The following is a 23,339-nucleotide window of genomic DNA, read 5'->3' as shown; positions in this document are numbered from 1 at the left end:
ACAGCCTCTAAGAAGTTTTGCTATGCTGATGACATTGCTCTAGCCACCAGACACCAATTTTACTACAATAGAAGATACACTAACAAACGACCTTGCAGTCCTAGATGAATACTTCAGCAAATGGAGATTACGCCCAAATCCTAGCAAAACACAAGTTTCATGATTCCACCTGAACAATAACCAGGCTAACAAAGAACTCATGGTCTACTTCAACCACAAACTGCTATACTACAACAGATTCCCGAAATATCTGGGCATCACTCTAGATAGAACACTATCTTTTAAACCACATCTCATTAACACAGCATCCAAGCTAAAAACAAGAAACAATATACTGCAAAAACTATGTGGAACAACTTGGGGTGCCTCAGCAACAACACTTCGCTGCACTGCTCTTGGCCTTGTTTTCTCTACAGCTGAATACTGCTCACCCATATGGTTGAACAGCGCCCATGTGTATTTGGTTGATGTCCAGCTTAACACCACTATGGGCCTTATTTCTGGAACTGTAAAATCAACCCCAACCTACTGGCTCCCAGTGCTAAGCAACATCCTGCCTCCATACATCCGCAGATCCAACTTTCTTCTACATCAATACAGCAAAATCATGGAAATCCAAAATCTTCCAATCCGTGAAGACATCCCACCCCTAGAAATAAACAGGCTAAAGTCAAGGCACCCTCCAATCTTAACAGCAAAAAATCTTGCAGAGACAAGCTTCAACATGAAGGAGAAGTGGAAAGAGTCCTGGTGTAACACTTCAACAGGGATCTTCCATGAATTAGTGGACCCAACACAGATAACTTCGGGTTTTGACCTACCTCGGAAAACTTGGTCTGCCCTTAACCGAATCTGCACCAACCATGGCAGATGTGCAGACCACCTTTACAAATAGGGCATGATTGCCTCACCCAGGTGCGACTGTGGATCACCCCGCCAGACAGTTAATCATATTATAGCAGAATGTGTCCTACGTGCATACAGTGGAAACCTGTCAGACTTCATCCATGCTACACCAAGTACAGTCGACTGGATAATCAACCTAGACATTCAGTTGTAGCCTATTCTTGATTCTTGAGTGTCTCTTTTATGACTTATTATGTCTTCTTATTGTACATATGTCTATTACTATGTCTATATATATTAAGGATTAATGTAACGTAACTTTTCATGTGTGAGCCATACGCTAAATAAATAAATAAAATTTCATTTCTCATCTTTTTCCTTATTGTTTTGCATAGTTCTGCATATCCTATTTTAGAAATTAAGTTTTTGTCTAGTTTTATGTTTCGTCTCATTTTTAATAGTTTAAATATGAAGTATAATTTATAATAAGCTAAACAGTGTTATTTTACTGATGTACAGTATATAACTTTGTCTTGTCTTAAGCTTTTCACAAACCATTGAGGTTCTTTAGCTGTGGACTTCACAACTGCGACTGTCTCGAGGATAAGATGGTTGGCCCTGTGTCTGTAGATGCATTTGTTCACAGGGTCAGTTTACCTGTTCTCGGGGATGAAAAACCCAAGTTTCCAGGTGAAAAATCCCCTACTGCCGTATGAGACTGTCTAACTCACTTTAGTTGAAAGAGACTAGATAAAGATTCCTCATGTCTTGAATGGGAATCAAATTCATGTCTTTCCGACCAAAAGGTTTCATCTTTACTGACTAAGCTACGAAGGCTCTACAGTATATAACTTTAACAGATAGAAATTTGTATTTCATTTTATAAATATCTACATGGATAAATCCATTTAGATTATAAATAAAAAAAGAAAATATAAATCAGCTAATGCCTTTTATTCCCTTATAGGGAGTAGGCAAGGCCTTTATACCTTATCTAGCTTTTTAGACTCAGTAGGCAGTTCATTCTCCACCGGTAGCCAATCAGATATCTGGCCCATGTCTATCACTAATTATAGCAGCCACCGATGAAAAGGCTGGCAAACAAGTGCTGCCAACTCTTGGTACCTAACCCTAACAAGATGTGCTACTGTCTGAAATAATGCAGGTACTACAGTCAATTTTCTTGAGTTTCCAGGAGGAAAAACCTGCTTTCCCACTACCAGAGATCGACTAACTTGGGAACTGGTTGAAGAAAGACTTAGAAAAAGTTCCTCTAGTCGCCGACCAGACTTGAACTTAAGTCTAACTTCGAGCAACCAAGCACAGAGGATGCAAGCACCACTTCCCCTGAGCTACACAGGCCTTGAAACAAATGAGTACAGATAAAAAAAAATGTATATAAGTACATTTCTAAAAAGAAAGGTGTACAAAAAACAAGATATAAAAATGGATAAAAAGCAGTTGTAAAATGACCAATAAAGTGCAAAAAGTTCATAAAAGAAATAAAAAAACAAGATTTTATAAAAGGGTATATACAAGAAATAACACTATAAATAAAACTAGTGTAAATGATCTATACAAGGTAAAAAAATGTTAATTGATTTTAATAATTAAAAAAAAAAAAAAAGAAACATTTGTTGAGCCATTTAGATTTATATTTAAAAATTCATTATCATCAAATTCTGCCATGTACCCTCAAGGGTTGTATAGGATATGATAGTACTACATGAAAGATTCACATCATTACTAACTTCCTATCTACTATTTTCCTCCATCTCAGTCTGTTACTCAAGGCATTGTCAGATCTTATAAATCTTCTAAGGCACTTTTTACCGTATCAATCCACCTGTGTGTTGGTCTTCCTCTGGGTCTTTTTCCTGCCAACATGGCAGAGAACACTTGTTCTTCTAATCAGGCCCATTTCTCCATTTTTGCAGGCCCTGTGCGAAATGGAAAAGCGGGGCCCCTGAAAGTTAGTAAATGTTATGGAAATTTTAAATGGAAGCATATCTTATTAATTAATTAATTAAATCAAATATGAAAAATATTTATGCACATAAATAAACAAGTATGCTCTTTAGCATCAATTTAAGTAAAGGGAAAAAATTAGTTAAAAAATAAATGTGTTTGTATGTACATGATATATTATTTTATTATGTAAGTGTAAGTACACATTATCATATAAATACGCCAGAACAATGATTTATTTAATAATATAAATAATAATATAAAAATATGAAAAAAATATCCATTTTTACTATAAAGAATGAAATACATGTATCCCTTGATTAACACAGCGAAATTAATTGCAGCAATCCCTTGATATGTGGCAATAATTTTGATTAACACGCCTTTAACCCTGCAGTGCTCTCAGCTGATCTGACAGATACATGCAAAAATGTTGATTATAAATATTGTTACACAATTCAGTGTATAGCTTGGAAGTCATGAGTAGCTGTGCATTCATATGTTACGAGTGATATTCTGAACTGTTTTTTGCTGTCAGTTTGGTTACGTTATGTAAAGGTTTGTGATGTTTGACAGTAAATTGTATCTGAGAGATATCGTGACCTCCGATGTCAGCATAGTATGGTTTGGTTTTTTTTTTTTTAATTCTTTGTTCAATGATTTCTAGATTGTAACTGAAAATAAATAAACCAACATATTACTGAAATAGAGACTCAAAGGCTTATTTTTCATACATGTCCTCTAGGAGATATGCTTTACATTATGGAAAATACTAAGGAAAGTGATATGGAGCTTTCTCCACCTTTACTATGAGTCGCCCATAAGGTTCCTCATGCTTGCATCTGCTGAAACTTTTAGTTTCTATAGATTCGGTATGAAACTCTTGTAGTGTCTATATTCGGCTATGAAATAATGTTGGATTCAATATCCACTTAATTTTTATCATCATGTATTATATTTGCAGTGTTTTTTTCTTTATGTTTTATTGCTTGTTTGCCAAGGTCTGGAGAGTCGTTTGGCTTGTTTTCGTAGAATTTATGCTAATAAGAAAAAAACTAAAACTGTTCAGATGACTTTTCATAACTTCTTTTGATAAAAAAAAATTGCAGTAAATAATATAGGTAGAAGCATTTATTAAAGATTTACTTTGCATTCATTTTTTATCTTTCCTAAAAGAGTACCATATAAAACGAATTATTAATGCAGCAATCGATCATGGACGAATTGTAATTTTTACCATTGATTATTAGATTTGATTAACGCGATTTTGATATACGCGGTAACATTGAGGGATTAATTAACCGCATTAATTAATCTCTCAGTCGAGCGATACCTGTATATGTGTAACAACTTATAAGATTTAAAAGACATCTTAATATATTAAATTTTATTTAACCTAATGCACTTATCAATAAAATCATTTATAACGCTATCAAAATTCAAATTTTTTGCAATTTCATGTTCTATAGATATTATTGCCAGGGACGACAAATGTTCTTGAGACATAGAAGATCACAAATAGGTTTTTATTAATTTTAATTTGGAAAATGACCTTTCTGCTGATGCGACATAACTGGACTTCAATAATATTTTAAATGTCATAGTAATATTTGGATAAATATCCAACAAATTATTTGCAATTATGAATTTTAAAATATTAATGGGTGCATCTTCTGAAACAATATTTCTAAAAATAATTAATTCATTGTAAAATTCAGATTCATCAATATCTGTGTTTAATTTTTGATTCAGCTGTTTGCAGCAAAATTTTAATTAATTTTCTGTCATTTTTCTTATTAATTTCATATCATAAAGAAATCCAAATGATTTTTCGTGAATTTCATACAATTCAAATCTTTTTTTGACAGATTGTAAAGCAGTATCTAAAATTACAAAAAAGGAATTTATCCTAAAATTATCTTCGTTATCACTTAGGTGTGTGTGTTAGATTTTGAATGAGGTTTTTAGATTTTCAACAAAAGAGTCATTCATTCAAGATTTAACAAGACATAACTCAGATTTAACACAATTCTGAGCTAGAAATACTTGTACTCTTAAGAAAGCAAAATATAAGAGAAAACATGTTAGAATTATCTTAGAAAGAAGTAAAATAGAGGAGAAAATTGTATGTCTAAATAGAATTATATTGTTTAAAATTATTGATATCAAAAAAATACTCTATGTAAAAGTGTATGTCTAAGTGCAAACAAAGGTCCAAAGGATGCTAGCTAGCTGCCCACAATGATGTAATGCCTGAACCGAAAGCGTTCGTGGAAAGCGAACGGAACTCGCATTCTACGAAAAGAGTACTCATTGAGGAGAGAGGTATGACGCCATTTCATAAGAGCGAATAGGAAGGTGCCGTGAATAAGATTCAAATGTGGAAAGAGGGCGCTGTAACAGAGGAGAAGTATGAGTTCATGCATGTTTGAACCTCCTGTTTTTTCGTGCGGACCAGCGATGCTGATGACCGGAAGGAAGCTTAACAACCGCGCGCTGCAACCTTTTTCCCGTTGTTGACTAATGCAAGTTGGACAAGGCTACACACGAGATGACGGCAGTTCTCCAATTTGGGCCATTGGTAAAGGTTTTACCTTTACCGATGGCCCAAATTGGAGAACTGCCCAGATTTGAGATAGCAAAGGATTCCCCTTTGATGGCGGTCGAGCTAACGACAGCAAACCATGAGATGAGTGAGTGTCCAGCAAAGAAAAGTGGCCATTTCGTAACGAACATGTGACTTCCACATGGCGGCAATCTACCATAGCAGAAAGATATCCCCCTCACAAAGGACGGTATTAGATCCTGAATGCAGGATTTTCTAAGAAGTTGTTCATTCAGAATCTAACATGAAAATTCTAACTAATTTAAGATAATACATGCACACCAGCAGAAAGTAAGAAAGACCTGGTTTGTTGTATAAGAGAATGTGTATTAATATGTGAATTGTATTAGAAATATTTGTAGTCAAAAACGGAAAACTAAACTAGAGAATTGTGTCAGATTAATGATTCTATGTAAAAGAAATATTAGCTGAAATTTGTGTCCTATTAAGCTATCTCAAATAACATAAGTCGCCAGACAGGTAATGAGTAACTGTGCAAAGGTCGTGTCTGAAACGCACGTATCGGTCATAACGCCGGAGGCTACAGTGTACGTGGAAAATAACGTAAGCGTGCTTTCCTGGAAGACAGCACCTAACAGCAATAGGAAGAGTAAGGATCATCTTAAGGGCATTAAAACTAAGGGTTGTGCGAAAAAGAATACAGCAAAAAGAGGTGCTAGAACACAGATGAGCCATATTGCAGGCCTCTTTTGTTCCGGATTTTATCTCAAGGATTCTTGATCGGTGGTCGGAGAAAGGACAAGGCAGAGTTCTATGATGTCGGACAGCGGCCGTTTTCCTGATTATGCTTATCATAGTTCTATGATTATCCTGATTATTTCCTGAAGAAGATTCCACCGCGGAGCCATACGCAAATCATCAGCTTATGTAGAATCATGCCAGTCACTGGGTGTCCCATCGGAAAGGAGCGGAGATAGCCCTCATTCGTGTAAGAAACTAGTTCAAGTTCGCCAGGTGCCAAGATAGCCGATCGAAGGATGACCAGAACGACATGTGGTAGTTAATAGACCTTCGGAAAGAACTGGGTAATGTAGAGATCTTTGTTATTTGTTACGGAAGTGATAGAAGATAGAAATTTGTGTTTGATTAAATAATGTCGACAATCCTTAGAGAACTTTGATAAGATTTCGTATTTGAGACAGCAAATTCTGTTGGACAAGGAATTGTCAGGAACGAATCTAATTGTATATGACTGAAGTAATAAGTGTATTTTGTTTAGTAGATAACCTTAACTGAGAAAGCAACAAGTTGTATAATATGTACTTTATGAATAGCATGCATGAGAGAATCTTAATTTAGTGTAATATCGTCATTGCTTTCTATTGTTCCGTGTGATTAACAATTTGATCTGTCTAGGTGAACTTGATTAATTTAGAATTGTTTAATTATCTTAGCATGAGATTTAACTTAGCAAGAGATCTAGAAGTTTTAGTATTTTGATTCAATTTAGTTATAATTGTCATTTAGTTCCAATAAACATGTTTTATTGCATATGCCTGAGTCATGCCTGAATTCGAGATATCAAATTACCACTTATAAAATTAGAACCAGAGCGGGAGAAATTTTAGATATATATGTTTAAGTAATAGATCATTGGTCATGACTGTAAAGTACCGATATCTATTTAAGTGTGTGTTAGAGTGTATGCCAATGAATCTAGGAATATTTCCCTGAAATTAAATAAATTCCTGTTATAGGATACTGGCTGGTGCAGTATAAATACAAATTTGCCAGTATCTGTAAAGGAAATATCCCTAGGTAGAATCTAGTTAGGCTACACACAAGAAAAGATAATAGAGGTTAAAGAAGTATATAAGTTAAGAAATTAGTGAGAAACAGTGACGTTAACAATGGATGAAAGAACCACGATGTCTTCACGTCAAGGTGGTAAAGTACTGAAACTTTTTTACCCATTAATAATTAACTTTAGAGGAAAGAAGGAACGAGATTCTGACTAGGATGAAAAAGAACTTTAAAGTAACTTTGTGCTCAGTGATTTAGTGACTGTGTTGGACTGGTAGTCTGAGAACTTAAGATTGTGCATTTCCTAATTTAATGTAAAGGGGTCAAAATGTCAGAAAGTTTAGTTTAGAAATTGATCTTATATTTTGTGCTATGTGTGAACCTAATTCACCCATGGAATGTGAATAGTATACTTGTCAGTTTGAATATTTCTTATTTGCTTAACTAGTGATTTAGTAATGATTTAAATGATTTTCCTTTGACATCTTAAACTTAATTGTAATCTCTTTAGCCATTTAATAAATATGTTTTTCTATGTAAGCCTGAGTTTTGTCTGAGCATGAGACTGATTTTACCACTCACAAAATTACAGACCTATACATAAGGGGTGTTAAGAGTATTTTGGCCATGACTGTATGCTAAGATTACGTTAAGCTACTTAAATATTTTAATAAAGTTAGGTAACACTTCTCTGGGAAAGTTTCTTTGGACAAGAATTTTCTGTTCTAAAGCTCTGACTGGCGCAGCTAAAACAAACAAATATTGTCAGAATCCTTTCTTTTAGGCTTGCATGGTGATCCGAATGCATTTTTGAAAATTATGGAGACAACTACCATGTTTGAATAAAAACTTTAGTTTAATATTACTAAAATCTACAATTCGACGTTTCAACCTTTATGTCAAGGTCATCCTCTGGAGCGTACAAATATACACAAGAAACAAGCTATACTACAATCAAACTGGTTCGTTAAAGACACTGACCAACCGCCTCCACAATTGTTGGCCTGACCTCTGGTGAGGAAAAAAAAAATAAAAAATAAAAAATTATACATCAACGCTAGAGTTCTATTATTCGTGTTGTCTACTATATACATATATTAACACATTATTCCAGCCAGTTGGAGTGGAATGGTTTCTAATACTAGTGGATTGGCTAGAGTCCTGACTTATGTTGAATCTTTCGTATTAGGTTGGCTGAATGTGTGCAATCCAGATCCTTGGAATTTTCATACCATCTTTGTTATTGATATTTGGGTGGTTTATCAGGATTTCGCAGGATTCCTTAAATTTTCTTTCGTACCAGGTTTCTGTGCGGTGTAAGGAGCAGGTGCTTTTCCAGTTGATTTGGTGTAAGGTGTTAAGTGCATGGTCTGAGAGGCCTGCTTCACCATAATGGTTATATTTAATGTGTCTAATGCGTTCTTTCTTGCGTATAGGGATTGTCCGTCCTGTTTCACCAATGTACGGTAAGTTACAGGTGCAGTGGATGCAACAGACACCAGAAAACTCAAACCCCACTACGCCTGACCCCCCAGAATATATGGGGGTCCCGAAAATACACAAACAAAATGTGCCCCTTCGACCAATTGTGGAAGGAATAGACAGTCCCAATTACCACCTAGCCAAGAAATTAGCGGCAACACTCAAGGAGTTGGTAGGTCATTCCCCCTCCTACATAATACACACTCAACACTTTATAAACAAAATCAAAAACATAACACTCGACAAAGACGACTTATTAGTCAGTTTTGACGTTTCTGCCCTTTTCACCAATGTCCCCATCAATGACACAATTCTCCTACTACAGAACAAATTTCCGCCCGACATTACGGCCCTCTTTGCCCACGTACTAAAGCCTGGTTACTTCGTGTGGCAAAACAAATTCTACCTACAAAAGGAAGGTACAGCCATGGGCTCACCATTATTACCTCCAATCGCTAACTTCTACATGGAAACCTTTGAGCAAAGGGCTCTTGATTCTGCCACGCTACGACCGACAGTCTGGCTCAGATACGTCGACGACGTGTTCGCGATCTGGCCGCACGGGCGACAAATGCTAAACACATTCCTCAGCCACCTGGACAAACAACACGAACACATACAATTTACTATCGAAATCGAAAACCAAAATTCGCTCCTGTTCCTAGACACACTAGTTACACGTCTTCCTTCAGGCAGTCTATTCTTCACGGTCTACCGAAAACCAACACACACGGGCCAATACATACATGCGAATTCATACCACCACCCAGCACAAAAATATGGAGTCATTAGCACCCTTAAAAACAGAGCCACAACTATTTGCTCTAACCAGCAAGCCCTGAACAAGAACTAAAAATCATTAGTGACACATTCATAAATAATGGCTATAACAAAATTACTGTCAATAAAATACTCTATAAAACCACAACAAAAACGAATCTAGATTACAGTAAAACCGTAGCCATCCCATACATTAAAGGGTTATCAGAAAAAATGAACAGAATCCTACAACATTATAACCTCAATGCCACCTTTAAACCACCCACCAAACTTAAAACCATATTCAGCTCCTCTAAGGATCCTCTCCTCCCATTAGCACATCCTGGAGTCTATTGCATCCACTGCACCTGTAACTTACCGTACATTAGTGAAACAGGACGGACAATCCCTATACGCAAGAAAGAACACATTAGACACATTAAATATAACCATTATGGTGAAGCAGGCCTCTCAGACCATGCACTTTTAACACCTTACACGAAATCAACTGGAAAAGCACCTGCTCCTTACACCGCACAAACCTGGTACGAAAGAAAATTTAAGGAATCCTGCGAAATCCTGATAAACCACCCAAATATCAATAACAAAGATGGTATGAAAATTCCAAGGATCTGGATAGCACACATTCAGCCAACCTAATATGAAAGATTCAACATAAGTCAGGACTCTAGCCAATCCACTAGTATTAGAAACCATTCCACTCCAACTGGCTGGAATAATGTTAATATATGTATATAGTAGACAACACGAATAATAGAACTCTAGCGTTGATGTATAATTTTTTATTTTTTATTTTTTTTTCCTCACAGAGGTCAGGCCAACAATTGTGGAGGTGGTTGGTCAGTGTCTTTAACGAACCAGTTTGATTGTAGTATAGCTTGTTTCTTGTGTATATTTGTACACTCCAGAAGACGACCTTGACATAAAGGTCGAAACGTCGAATTGTAGATTTTAGTTATATTAAACTAAAGTTTTTATTCAAACACGGTAGTTGTCTCCATAATTTTCAAAAATATTGTCAGAGCTTGAAAAGGGGAAACTTCTCCCAGAGAGATTATTTAGAGATTTATTCTTAGTTGGCACAGGAGAAATAATAATAGTAAAAATATAGAAAAACAATGACATAATATGTAATTCATCAGCCGTTTCATAATCAAAAAAACTTTTCTTCAACGTACTCAACTTTCTTTAAATTTAATTTCTATTCTTTAGCAATCTCAAAACAGCTATAAAATCCTGATATTCTCTGTTCTTCAAAGTACTGCACTAACTCTTTAATATGCTTAGTTGCTACGTCTATGGGAATTTTTGCATTTTGTAATATTTTACTTACTAAATTAATTTTTGACAAAAGCTACCAAATTACAAGGCTTAGTATAAACTCAAATTAATCTATTTGTTCATATATTGAAACCACTTCTACTTTGATAGTATTATCTGATGTAGTTTTAAATAATTCTTTTAGTGCATTTAAAAATTCTGGAATTTGAAAACATACAGCTCTAACTGATTCTATTCTACATTCCCATCTTGTATCACATAACTGTTTTGGAGTTAATTGTTTAACAAATTTCTTTAATATGTCCTAACGTGAAGTTGAGGCAGTAAATAATACAAATATTTTTTGTATAACATTAAAAAAATTTATTGCTATAATTGATTTTGCGACATCCCCTAAAATCAAATTTAAATTATGACAAGTGCAAGGAGTATAAAATGCCTTTTCGTTTTCATTTCAAATGTAAGCACGGACTCCCTTATATACTCCTTTCATATTCGCTCCGTTATCATACCCTTTCCCTCTACAATCTGACAATTTAAGATTTAATTTATTCAAAAGTGATTTTATATTTTCATATATACCTTTGCCAGTAGTGACATTAGTTGTTAAACACGTCAAAAAGTGTTCACGAATTTCAATATCTACTTCAAGTATATGTAAACATCTACAGATTACTGAAATTTGCTCCTGATGACTGACATCAGGAGTACAATCAAGAATTATTGAATAGTACTTTGCCTGTCGTATCATATTTACAATATTTTGTTGAATTTTGGTTCCTTCCCATATCAACAATTAATTCATTTTGCACAATGGGTGATAGATACGAATTTTGTTTATTACCTATAATTTTTTTCCCGAACATCGCATTAAATGATCTTTTAAAAGTTGATCAAATTCTGCAATTAATTCTATGATTCCAAAAAAATTACCATTATGGGCTGTGTACAAAGTATCAAAATTACCTCTAAAAGCTAAATTATGTTCGGATAAATAAAGAATTGCTGCTACTATTCGTCTTAAAACATTTCTTAACCATTCAAAACTTAACCTTCAAATTTTATGACATTTTAATATGCCTGATCAATTGTATTGTGATTTTTTAAATTACATCCCATTTGTGTCCATGAATACATGCATTTCATGTGCACTGGATTTCGTTCGTGCGACTTTAATCTTTCACTTACATGTTGCCAGTCAGAAAAGCCATTATTAGATAAACAATTATCATCAGAAGAAAATAATTTGCAACAAAAACAAAAAATAGAGTTGGAAGAGTTTGAATATACAAGCCATCTGTTTTGCTTCTCTCCATTTGCAATTGTCCTAACATAGTGAGCTGTGGAAAAACACCTTGTTTTTGAAATCAACAGCAGTATTGCAACATACTCCAAACCTCAACAAGTATGGCTGTATAAATTTACCAAAAATATGGGAGATAATTAGAATAAAAGCCAACAGGCTATTTTTCTGGCAACCTTAATAATAATGAAGGAGATACAAATCCTTCGATGTTTATCTGCCAGTAAGCGAAACTCTAAGAACAAGGAATAAGATCTATGAGTTTCATGCCGAAAAACTATCGGCAAATCCAAGTGTAAGTAACCACTTGGTAGTACAAGTGGTTACTTACCAAGGCAACTCGTATCAAAGGTGGAGCAAGCTCCCTCACTATCCTTGATATTTTCTCATAATGTAAAAACACAGCCCCTAGGGGATGTAATACTGTAATTACATTATGAGGAGAGGTCACTACCCCTGCTACTCACTCACTGATGAGACCTCAAAAAAGGTTGAAACCGGTCTGGGTAGTGACCTCTCCTCATAATGTAATTACAGTATTACATTCCCTAGGGGCTGTGTTTTTACATTATGAGAAAATATCAAGGATAGTGAGGGAGCTTGCTCCACCTTTGATACGAGTTGCCTTGGTAAGTAACCACTTATACTACCAAGTGGTTACTTACACTTGGATTTGCCGATAGTTTTTCAGTATGAAACTCATAGATCTTAGGCCTAGTTTTTAGAGTTTCACTTACTGGCAGATAAGCATCAAAGGATTTGTATCCCCTTCATTATGGGAGACAATTATTTTAAGATCTAATTAATGTTTGTTTTCTCTCTTTTTCCAACATAGATGGCACCAATTAGGACTTTCTTGTGTTGACCATTACAATTTTTTTCTTTTTCAACTAGTCTCACTGTTATACCAAATTTTATTATTTTGTGTACTGTGACAAACTGTTTTTGTGCTATGAAGATGTTGGATATAATACTAGCAAAATATTAGTTAATCATCATCATCATCATCATCATGCATATCAAGGATTAGGCCTAGCATGGCCTATTCTGGCCTTAGAAGTCATCATTTAAGAGGACGTCCTGGTTTTCTTTTTCCTAATGGCTTGTACTTTAAGGCTTGTTTTGGTAATCTTTCTGTTTTCATTCTTTGAATGTGTTCCATCCATTTATGTTTATATTTTTTAATTTTTTCTATTGCTGGTTCTTGATTTAATTCTTTCATAATATCTTCGTTTCTTTTGTGATCAAATAGGGTATACTTTGCAGTTTTTCTCATAAACTTCATTTCTGCTGTTGTTAATCTTTGTTTGTCTTTTTGTTTTATTGTCCAGGATTTTGCTTCCATACATTAAGACTGGTAGGGCTAATATATTGTATACTTTTAGCCTGGTTTATTTTTGAACTAGGTTTGGTTTAAATTTAGAGTTAATTACACCTGTTGTTTTTAAATATTTTGCAATTTTTACGTTTATATCTTTTTTCATTTTCATATGTGCTCATACATCCCAGGTAGTTAAATGAATTCACCTGTTCTAAGATCTTGTTATCTATTACTATTTTAGTTCTTGCTGGATCTTGTCCTTTAAAGGCCATAGTTTTTGATTTTTCTGTTGATATTATCATACCATAATCTTTAGGTATCTCGTTTAGATCTAAAATAGCTTTCTGTAAGTTATCTTCAGAATTTGTAATTATTATTTGGTCGTCGGCAAAGAGGAGAGTGTTTAAGTTAGCTGTAGGAGAAAGTTTAATTCCTTGATGTAAATTTTTATTCCATTTTATTATTATTTCATTTAAGTAGATATTAAAAAGAGTTGCTGAGAGGGGACCCCCCTTGGTTTATCTCACTCGTATATGATAGCTCGTGATTTAATCTTATTGGTATTTGATTATTTTCATATATACTTGTGATAGCTTTTAGGATATTATTTGGTATTTGTCTTTCTTTTAATATGTTAAATAATATGTTTCTTTTAACTTTGTCAAATGCTTTTTCAAAGTCAATAAATGCAATATGTGTTTCTAAATTATATTCTCTTCTTTTCTCTATTATTAATTTTAGGCAAAAGGCTGGGTCTATACATGATCGTCCTTTTCTAAATCCATTCTGTACTTCTAGAATAAAGTTTTCAGAATACGTCATTAGTTTGTTATTAAAGAAGTTAATAATTAAATAAGTTAATATTAATTATTTTCTTATTATTCTATGTTGTAATCAATACCTTTTAAAATAAACTAACATATAGGATATCACAAGTGGCTCAGAATCTTAACTGCAGCTTCATGCTCAGTTTTGCAGCATTCAACAGCTGCAAAAAAAGAGTATCATCAAATCCAAATCTGACTTGAGTGAGCAAAGTGCAAAAGATTTGCTTCCTACTCACATGCAAGATCACTAATCTTATATCACTCATTTTATGTTTAGTGGAAAAAGGGCACACACTTAGAGATAATAAGTAATTAACAAAATTTATGTAATTAGATTATTATGCCAAAATTGCATCTTGTTCATAGACAAAGAAATATACCAAGCACACACACACACACTGGCACACCAACATGAAGAGAAATACAGGCTAAGTGTGAAAGGCAGATTCCAGATTATTTCTGTCATCTGCTACAGCACTACAGTATTCTCAAGATATTAATAAAATTCAGCTACATAACTTTACTAAAAATCTAGTGACCAGCATAATAAGACCTTCAACACAATTCCTTCACTTCACTCATAGAGGGTACCGCCTTTCACTCTCAGTTTGTGTTTGCACTCCTGTTGATTGACTTGATGCACATGCTTAGTGTATTTCTTTGTGAAATATTGGCTTAACAGTATAATTACCTATATAAATATAGTCCGTTAATAGTTATTTCTGGACATGTGTTTTCTCCACTAAACATCAACATGAGTGCCGATATTTCTGGCCCGGGTGGTTGAGCAGTTAGTATATCTGCTCTCCAACCAACAGGTTGTGGGTTAGAATCCTGCCATGGACATGGATGTTTATGATTGTCTTTAGGTGGGAGATGAATCTCATCATCCAGTGTGAGACCAGTGTTCAACTTATTGGAGATTTGAAGTAGCTGAAAAAAGTTCCTCCTTGTTTAAACTCTAAAGTAGAATTTCCAGACTAGGTTAAAAAATGCAAAATAAAAATGCAAAAAATATATATAAGATTATTATTATTATTATTATTATTACCACAGGCTACTCCAGGAGTCCTTAGACTCATCGAGGGAGGCCCTAAACATCATGTTCACGCAGCTGTTCAACATTCTCACAGTATCTATCATACCTTGCCTTGAACTCGCTCACTGTCATAGCACCCACAACAGACTCTGGCAGCTTATTCCACTCATTTACCACTCTAAAAGTAAAGAACCCAGCTCTAACACCCCTGCTAACCACGCTCTTGCACAGCTTCCATGGGTGTCCCCTAGTTCTCCCACCACCAGTCCTGATCTCAAAAATATCATCTGAATTAATCCTATAGAATCCTTTTAGCAATTTGAATGTCTCAATCATGTCTCCCCTTTTCTGCCTATCAACTAGTTTCTGCAACCCACAAATCTTCAACCTGTTCTCATATGGTTCATTCCATAGACCTGCTATCATCTTAGTCACTCGCCTCTGGATCCTCTCAACCTCCTCCCCCATCAAGAAGGAACCGAGGTGACCAAATCTGGGCACAGTAGTCGAGATGAGGTCTTATCAGGGCTCGGTACAGAGGTACAATAACTTGTTTTTCTCTGCTCGTCAAGGTATTTTTCAACAACCAAGTGAGTTGATGAGCTGATTTAGCTACTTTCGCAATGTGCCCCCTAAACTTCATCTCCCTATCCACCAACACTCCCAAGTCCCTGGCCTCATCAATCTCTTGGAGTACAGTTCCAAGATAAATTAAAATATAAAGAAAATCCTAGTCTAGAAACCCTATTATAGAGATGAAACATGGAACCACAGTACAAGGGTAATATAGGTTTACAAATAAACCTTTCATGGGTGTGAGCTACATAAAAAAAAAAAAAAAAAAAAAAAATATATATATATATATATATATATATATATATATATATATATATATATATATATATATATATATATATATATACAGGGTGTTCGGGATAAATTTGACAGTTTCGTAAGGAAAAAGAAAATCTTCTTTGTATCTATTAAATTTAATGAATTGACAAAAAAACATTACAGGCAGAGTTAATTACAATACTATCAACAAGATTTACTCAAAATAACCACCATTAGCATCGATCACAGCTTCAATTCTGCTTCGGAACCTCGAACAAGCTGATGCTACAGTCTCCCTGGGAAGGGCCACAAAAACTGTTTTAATTTTATCCATTAACTGGGCTTTTGTATTACTGGAAGTGCGATTGGTGTCTTTTTCAACTGCGCCCCATACAAAATAATCCATGGGGTTAAGGTCTGGGGAGTTTGGAGGCCAAACATTTGGACTGGTGAAGTCGTAGAAATTTTCAGACAACCATTTTTGACTTTTCCCAGAGGTGTGGCAAGGGGCCGAATCCTGCTGCCATACATACGGCCTACCATTGGCTACCCTTGTTATCCAGGGCTTGACTACAGTTAGCAACTCCACGAACAAAGCCCGAATTCCAATGCCAGGATTCTTCAACACCTGTTCCTGCAGATTTGCGAGGAATTCTGCTGTACGAACGCAATCAGATCGTCTGCTAGGGATCTTTCTTCTTGCTACATCCTCGTAGTCACCATTGCAAGTCTCTAGTTCATGCCTGATTGTTTTTACTGTATTCAGGGAGCATTGGGCAGCAGTCGTAATATCCTTATTTTGATGGCGGGCACGAATCATCATGATACAAGTTATTCTCTTCCATGATTCAGGTGGGTTCCAGCTATCCATCCTTTCTGACATCTTGTATATGAATGAAGAAGGGTCCAAACTTTTAAATGAAGAGAAGTGTGTGTTAATACATGTAACTTACGGAAAAATATAATTAATTATAAATATGTCAAATTTATCCCGAACACCCTGTATATATATATATAGAAGGTATTTTACCTTGGGTAGAATAAATGTTAAAAATACCAAGCAATTTTAAACCTGGTGTTACTCCATTTCCCAAGTAAGCAAACAGACTTATTTGTGTGTTTGCTTACTTGGGAAATGGAGTAAAACCAGGTTTAAAATAGCTTGGTATTTTTAACATATATATATATATATATATATAAAGAAAACCTGAACATCATGAATTCTTTTTTCAAGAAAAAAATACATTAGAAGTGTGGACATGAAAAACATCTTTCAAGACTGCTCTGTTATAAACACCTTTAAGATTGGAAGTGACATCATATGGTACACAGCAACATTCAAATAAACTGCCATAAAGAAAAATGTTTCGAAGATCAAAGCAAAACATAGATGTACGCAAACTCAACATTAAAAAAGATATATTCCAACATGAACTAAACAATAGCTTTAAACATCTTATTATAGATGACAATGCTGATCCATCAGAAAGTAATGACATTATTACCCAAAACCTTTTATAATGCTCACTTGAAATAGCTGGTACTACAGAACAGAAACAAGACAAAATTTCTGAAGAAACAAAACAGCTTATGAAGAAATGAAACACTCAAATAACCTACAGAATAGAATTGAATGCACCGTAATTGTGCAAAACGATCAGAAAACATCACAGAAGAAATAAGAAAATTCAATTGTAAATTCATACAACAAACAATTGAAAACAACCATAGTCTCAAAAAAAGCCAAACAGCAATTGATGAACAGCAATAAACAGATGGTTGCTGTCAAACTACAAGATGGGGCCATAACCAGAGATAGATATGCTATAGCAAAAAGAATTGAAGAATTTTACTCAGTATTATGTATTACTCAGTATCAGGATGATGAAGTACCACAGATTCTACCAGAAGAAGTTATGTGGAGCATCCAAAACTTGCAAAATGGAAAAGCTGCAAAACGGGTAGAGAAATGATGTACCATGAACATAGAAGAAGGCTACCCTAATTCTGATACATAAAAAAGGTGAGGTAGAAGACTTGACGAACTACCAACCCATCAGTCTACTATCAGTGTTTACAAAAATCTTAGCTCATAGGCTTTGTACGACTCTGGACCTAGCATAACCAAAAGAACAAGAACTTCCTGACATATGGCTCTTCCACAACAAGTGGAAGAGCTATATGTCAGGACCATCAAATCAGCATACACCAATGCCACAGCAGCAATTCATTTCAATGGAAATCTCTACTGTGGAAATACAGAGATGTATAAGACAGGGTGACAAAGTATCTCCAAAATTATTCACAGCATGCCTAGAAGAAATATTCAAACCTTGATTGGGAAGAGAAAGGTCTGAAGATAAATGGAAGATATTTAAGCCATTTACGCTTTGCAGATGACATTGTTATCTTTACTTCAACTGTGCATGAATTACAGACTTGTAGCCATGAACTCCAAATTGCTAGAAAACAGCTGGCCTAAAGAATACCCAAGTTATGTTCAATAGCTATGTCCAACCAGAAATAATAAAAATCAATAATGAGAAAATTAAACAAGTAGTAAGGGAGCCCTCTTAGATGCAGTCCTGGACTCTCAGTGTCTGTTTTGAGCTAATTACTTTTCTAGTAACCAGTATGGCTACAGCCCTTGGTTACACATATTTGCATTAACTAACTTACATTACTCTAAACCAGTTACTTATAATAACTATGCAACCATTCGAAATATATTATATTCTACTTACATATATGAGAAAACGTTTTATTAACCATAATTTCCGGCCTGGTTGGCCGAGTGGTTAGCGTATCTACTCTTCAGCCAAAAGGCCGTGGGTTTGAATCCCACAATGGGCATGGATGTTTGTGATTGTCTGTGAAAGTACTAGTGGTGGTGGTAGTTGGCATTGGTGGTAGATAATGAAGGTTGGTGGAGTAGTGAGATGTAGAGTTGTAGAGTAGATGCCCTCCCTCGATGAGTCTTTGGACTCCCTGGAAGTGCGATGTAATAATAATAATAATAATCAGACACCGAAAGTGAAAAACAAACTGGGGTTTAAATAATTCTTTGCCGGCCTGGTTGGCTGAGTGGATAGCGTATCTGCTCTCCAGCCAAAGGGCTGCGGGTTCGAATCCCGCCGTGGGCATGGATGTTTGTGATTGTCTGTGGAAATACCAGTGGTGGTATGCGGTAGATGGCGTTGGTGTAGTTGTGGTCAGTTGTGATTGAATGGTGGAGACGGAGTTGTAGACCTGGCGCCCTCCCTCGATGAGTCCTTGGACTCCCTGGAGGTGTCAAATAATAATAATAATAATAAAATAATAGCCAAAATAAGTGTTATTACCAACAGAATATGATAGTAATACATGAATTTTATTTTGTAATATTGTACTGTGCATTGAATTGTATTATGAAATATTGTCATAATTATACAAGTTGAATAGTATAATATGTATAATTTGTATACATGATGTGAATAATAATAAACTGTTAAACTGTATCATATGTAATCAAATGTATGTATCATATGTAATAATATACTAAGGACAACAGATATCAATGGAACAAAATAACACTGATGAAATTAAGATGCACAATCCTTGGGTGGAAAGCATTTCGAAAATTACATGCAATATTCGAAAGCCAACTGCCATTATGATTGAAGAGAAAAGTTTTTAATCAGTGTATTCTTCCTATATTAACATATGGCTGTGAAACATGGACACTAAGTGCAAAAGAAATTCAAAAATTAAGAACAACACAAATTAGTATGCTTGGTATCACAAGACTGGATCACAAAAGGAATACGTGGATAAGAAATCAAACCTAAGTCTCTGACATCATAGGAAGAGTGAAACATTTGAAGTGGCAATGGGCTGGGCATATTGCTCGAAGACAAGATCAATGATGGACAAAAGAAGTACTGGATTGGATTCCATGAGAGGAAAAACAGCCACGATGCTGACCTAAATCACGGTGTATTGATGATATCATCAGCTTTGCAGGAGTGACAAGGGAAAGGAGAGCCATGGACAGGCACTTTTGGAGTAATCTTGGAAAGGCCTATATCCAGCAGTGGATCGACGGTGGCTGATAATGATGATATATATATATATATATATGGAAGCCAAGCATTTTAGTTCCTTACCAATGCCATTACACAACTTTTGCCTATCCATGTTGTCACCTCTGCCTCTCACATCCATGTGTGATTCTATGTCAGCCCTATCACCTATGATAGGACTGAGCAGGAACTGGAGAAGAATTTTTCTTCTCCAGTTCCTGCATTGATAACCAAAGTAAAGTATCTTTCCACATACACACACTACCAAGAACAGCTTACTGCATTCCATCTATGATTTTTCATCAGCAAGACATCAGAAGAATCCTGGATATCCACAAGCCTTCCAGTCCTGATGATATCTTCCTAGTTGCAGTCAAAACTTGTGCTTCAAAAATTAACAGCATCTTATATTGCTTTTTATAATCTTTTGTACTCAGCTGACATCTGTCTTACTTCACAGCAGTAAGAAAGAAAGAAGATAAGAGTGGACCTTCAAACTTTCCTCCCATTGCATTTTCCTTCTGTCAAAAATCATGGAGAAAATCACCAACACCTAACTTTTTTCACCATGTGGAAGTTCATTAGTTAATCAGTGGCTCACCAGTCATTATAATGATAGGACATCTACAGCAGGTCTCCATACCAACATCATCCATCTATGGATGCAAACTATGAACAGATTAGAAAAACTCAAGTATTTGCTGTAGACATTTCCAAGACATTTGACTCAGTCTGACATAAGAGCCTTGCAAAATTATATTATGGTTTACTGTCTAGCTTCTGTAATTCAGTTGCCAATTGCCTCTCTGATTATTCATTGTGAATGCTATGGTGAATGGCTGACTACTTTTCTTCAGGTTTCTCCACCAATGCTGGAGCACCCAGGAGAGCTCTGTACTTTTGTCTCTTAAATCCAATCCATAATTTTGTTGATGATAATACACTCCATTTCTCATTTTCATTTGGCCAATTTTGCAGTGCTCAAATAAACAATATCTTTCATAAGGAAATTATTGTAAGTTCACTATAGAAGATTTTGTAAGCGCATGTAGATAAGTGTTCAATACATTGCACACCAGTCTCTTTGCCATATTTCATTCAGATGAAGGCAACCATTTCAACTGCAACTTGGCAAAAGCATATTGCATTCATATTCTGTTTACCTCTACCACATTTGGTGTCCTTTTCTGTTTCAAACAATTTCTTCTTTCCTATACAACTTCTGTCACTGTAAAAATGACAAATTTACCTGACTTTGAATGGTGTTTTTACATTTGTGGAAATGCACCAAAATCATCCGTAAATATTTTTTCATACCATCTAGAAAATAACGATCTGGTTAATTCACTACCCATCTCTTCCAAACCTACTTATTCACCTTTTCAGAGACATTCTGTTTCTGCCTTTTTTCTCTTCTATAGGTATTTTCACAGGTGCTGTTCTGCTGAAGTAGTTGTCCTTGTTTGTCTTTTGCATATAACTACAAATAAGCTGGTTAACATCATTGACTGCTTCAAACAAAGAAAATCTTTCTGCACTCCTTTTGCATTCTCTCTATACCAGCTATAGGGGGCCTGCAGACATTTTAGGTGTTCAGTTTAGCCTTTTTGCATATTTTGCTAATTATCTATCTTCATTTTTTACAAATTATGCATTCTCAAAGGGCATGTTTAAGTAATTATATTTAAAAAAAAATATTATTTTTAAAACACAATGTTTAAAAATCCACTGCTATTATAGATTTATGCATTGTTCAGTGGTTGGCATTTCTCCTTATCCGTTGTTCAATGGTAAGTGCACCATCATATTATATTAATTTCTCACTAGAGGCTACTATGAGCACCTCTAGTTAATAAATACAAACAACTTCCTCTTTCACGAAGAATTATAATTGAACGACATCATAAATTAGCTGTCAACATTACTGAACAACTTCAAAAAATTTGCCAAAACGAAGATCCTTATTTTTCAATTGCCTAGATGAGTCCACTGATATCAATGATTCAGCACAAGTTTTGCTTCATGTTCACATTATAACGGCAGATTTTCAATGCTATGAGGAGCTACTAACTTTGGCTACTCTCATGGGGAAAACATTTGGAATTGATGTTCTTAATATTTTCAAAGATAAATGTTGGAGAAGCAAAGCTTAATTTGTCTAATGCACAGATGGAAAATGGATATTGTTGTGTTTCTTTTTTTTAATTCCTAAAACAGTGGTACTCTATCAGTGTATTCCCACTTTCTCTTTAACCTCTGGGTGTTCTCATCAACCCCCAGAGCAGTACTGATGTGTACTGCTCTGGGGTTGATGTAAAAGAAAAAATATTTTAATATTGTGTATGTGTACATTTTTATTTAACTTTTAAATAAACATTGACATTCATTTTGAAATAAACATAACAGATCGTCTTAATGCAATGTTTTACTTTTATTTTTTCTCTCCAGCCCCATCCCAGATATTTTCATACAGCTGTAAGTACTGACAATTATATGGTGGTTCTTGGTGGGCGTGGTAGTGGAAGTGGAGAGCCAATAATCAAATCGTATGCATATGTTTATCTGTGTAATTTGTGGCTTCCTCTCGATGATGAAGGTTGGTAAATTTGTTTCCGATATGTTTTGTGTTTTAAATATATACATTAATGTCATCATCAAATTCCTAACATGTACCCTCAAGGCGGGGGGGGATGTACAGGATATGATAGTACTACATGAAAAATTTACATCATTACTAACTTTCTATCAACAATTTCCCTTCAAATTAATCTATTACCTGTTAAGGCTTCAACAGGTAATAGTCACCTTATCAGATCTCATATTTCTATCTTCTAAGGCACCTTGTACCATATCAATCTACCTATATCTTAGTCTTTCTCTGAGTCTTTTTCCTGCCAACCTGGCAGAGAACACTTGTTTTGCGAATTTTTTCTCTCCAATTCTGTTTAAGTGACCATACCACCTGAGATTAGCTCTGCTAACACACTCCTCGATGCTAACAATGTCAAGTTCTTTCCTAATATCCTCGTAATTGATGCTATCTGTTCATGCCCCTAATCCTTCTAAGGGCTCTCATAACTGCAGTCTCTACTCTTTGGTTAAGTGTTCTATTTCTAACCCAGCTCTCAGATCTATAAGTTAAAATTTGTTTGAACACTGTCTTGTGTACAGCTAATTTAGTGTTTTGACTAATTTCTCTCTTATTCCATACAAATTTATTCAGTTGAT

General features: G+C 35.1%; 1 protein-coding gene across 1 annotated transcript in view; it reads left to right on the top strand.

The window, feature by feature from the left end:
* The window catches only part of Megf8 (multiple EGF like domains 8), a 752,012-nt gene that overhangs the window by 464,861 nt on the left and 263,812 nt on the right, over positions 1-23,339 (top strand). Inside the window, exon 24 of the mRNA XM_090404705.1 lies at positions 22,560-22,707. Coding sequence (XP_090260831.1) covers positions 22,560-22,707 — 148 coding nt within the window. The remainder of the gene's footprint in view (positions 1-22,559; positions 22,708-23,339) is intronic.

This window comes from Typopeltis vanoorti, chromosome 1 (assembly GCF_054136105.1).
Source record: "Typopeltis vanoorti isolate ZY-2024b chromosome 1, IOZ_Tvanoo_1.0, whole genome shotgun sequence".
Lineage (NCBI taxonomy): Eukaryota > Metazoa > Arthropoda > Arachnida > Uropygi > Thelyphonidae > Typopeltis > Typopeltis vanoorti.
The sequence above is the reverse complement of the archived record's forward strand: the minus strand, read 5'-3'. Positions and strand labels throughout refer to the sequence as shown.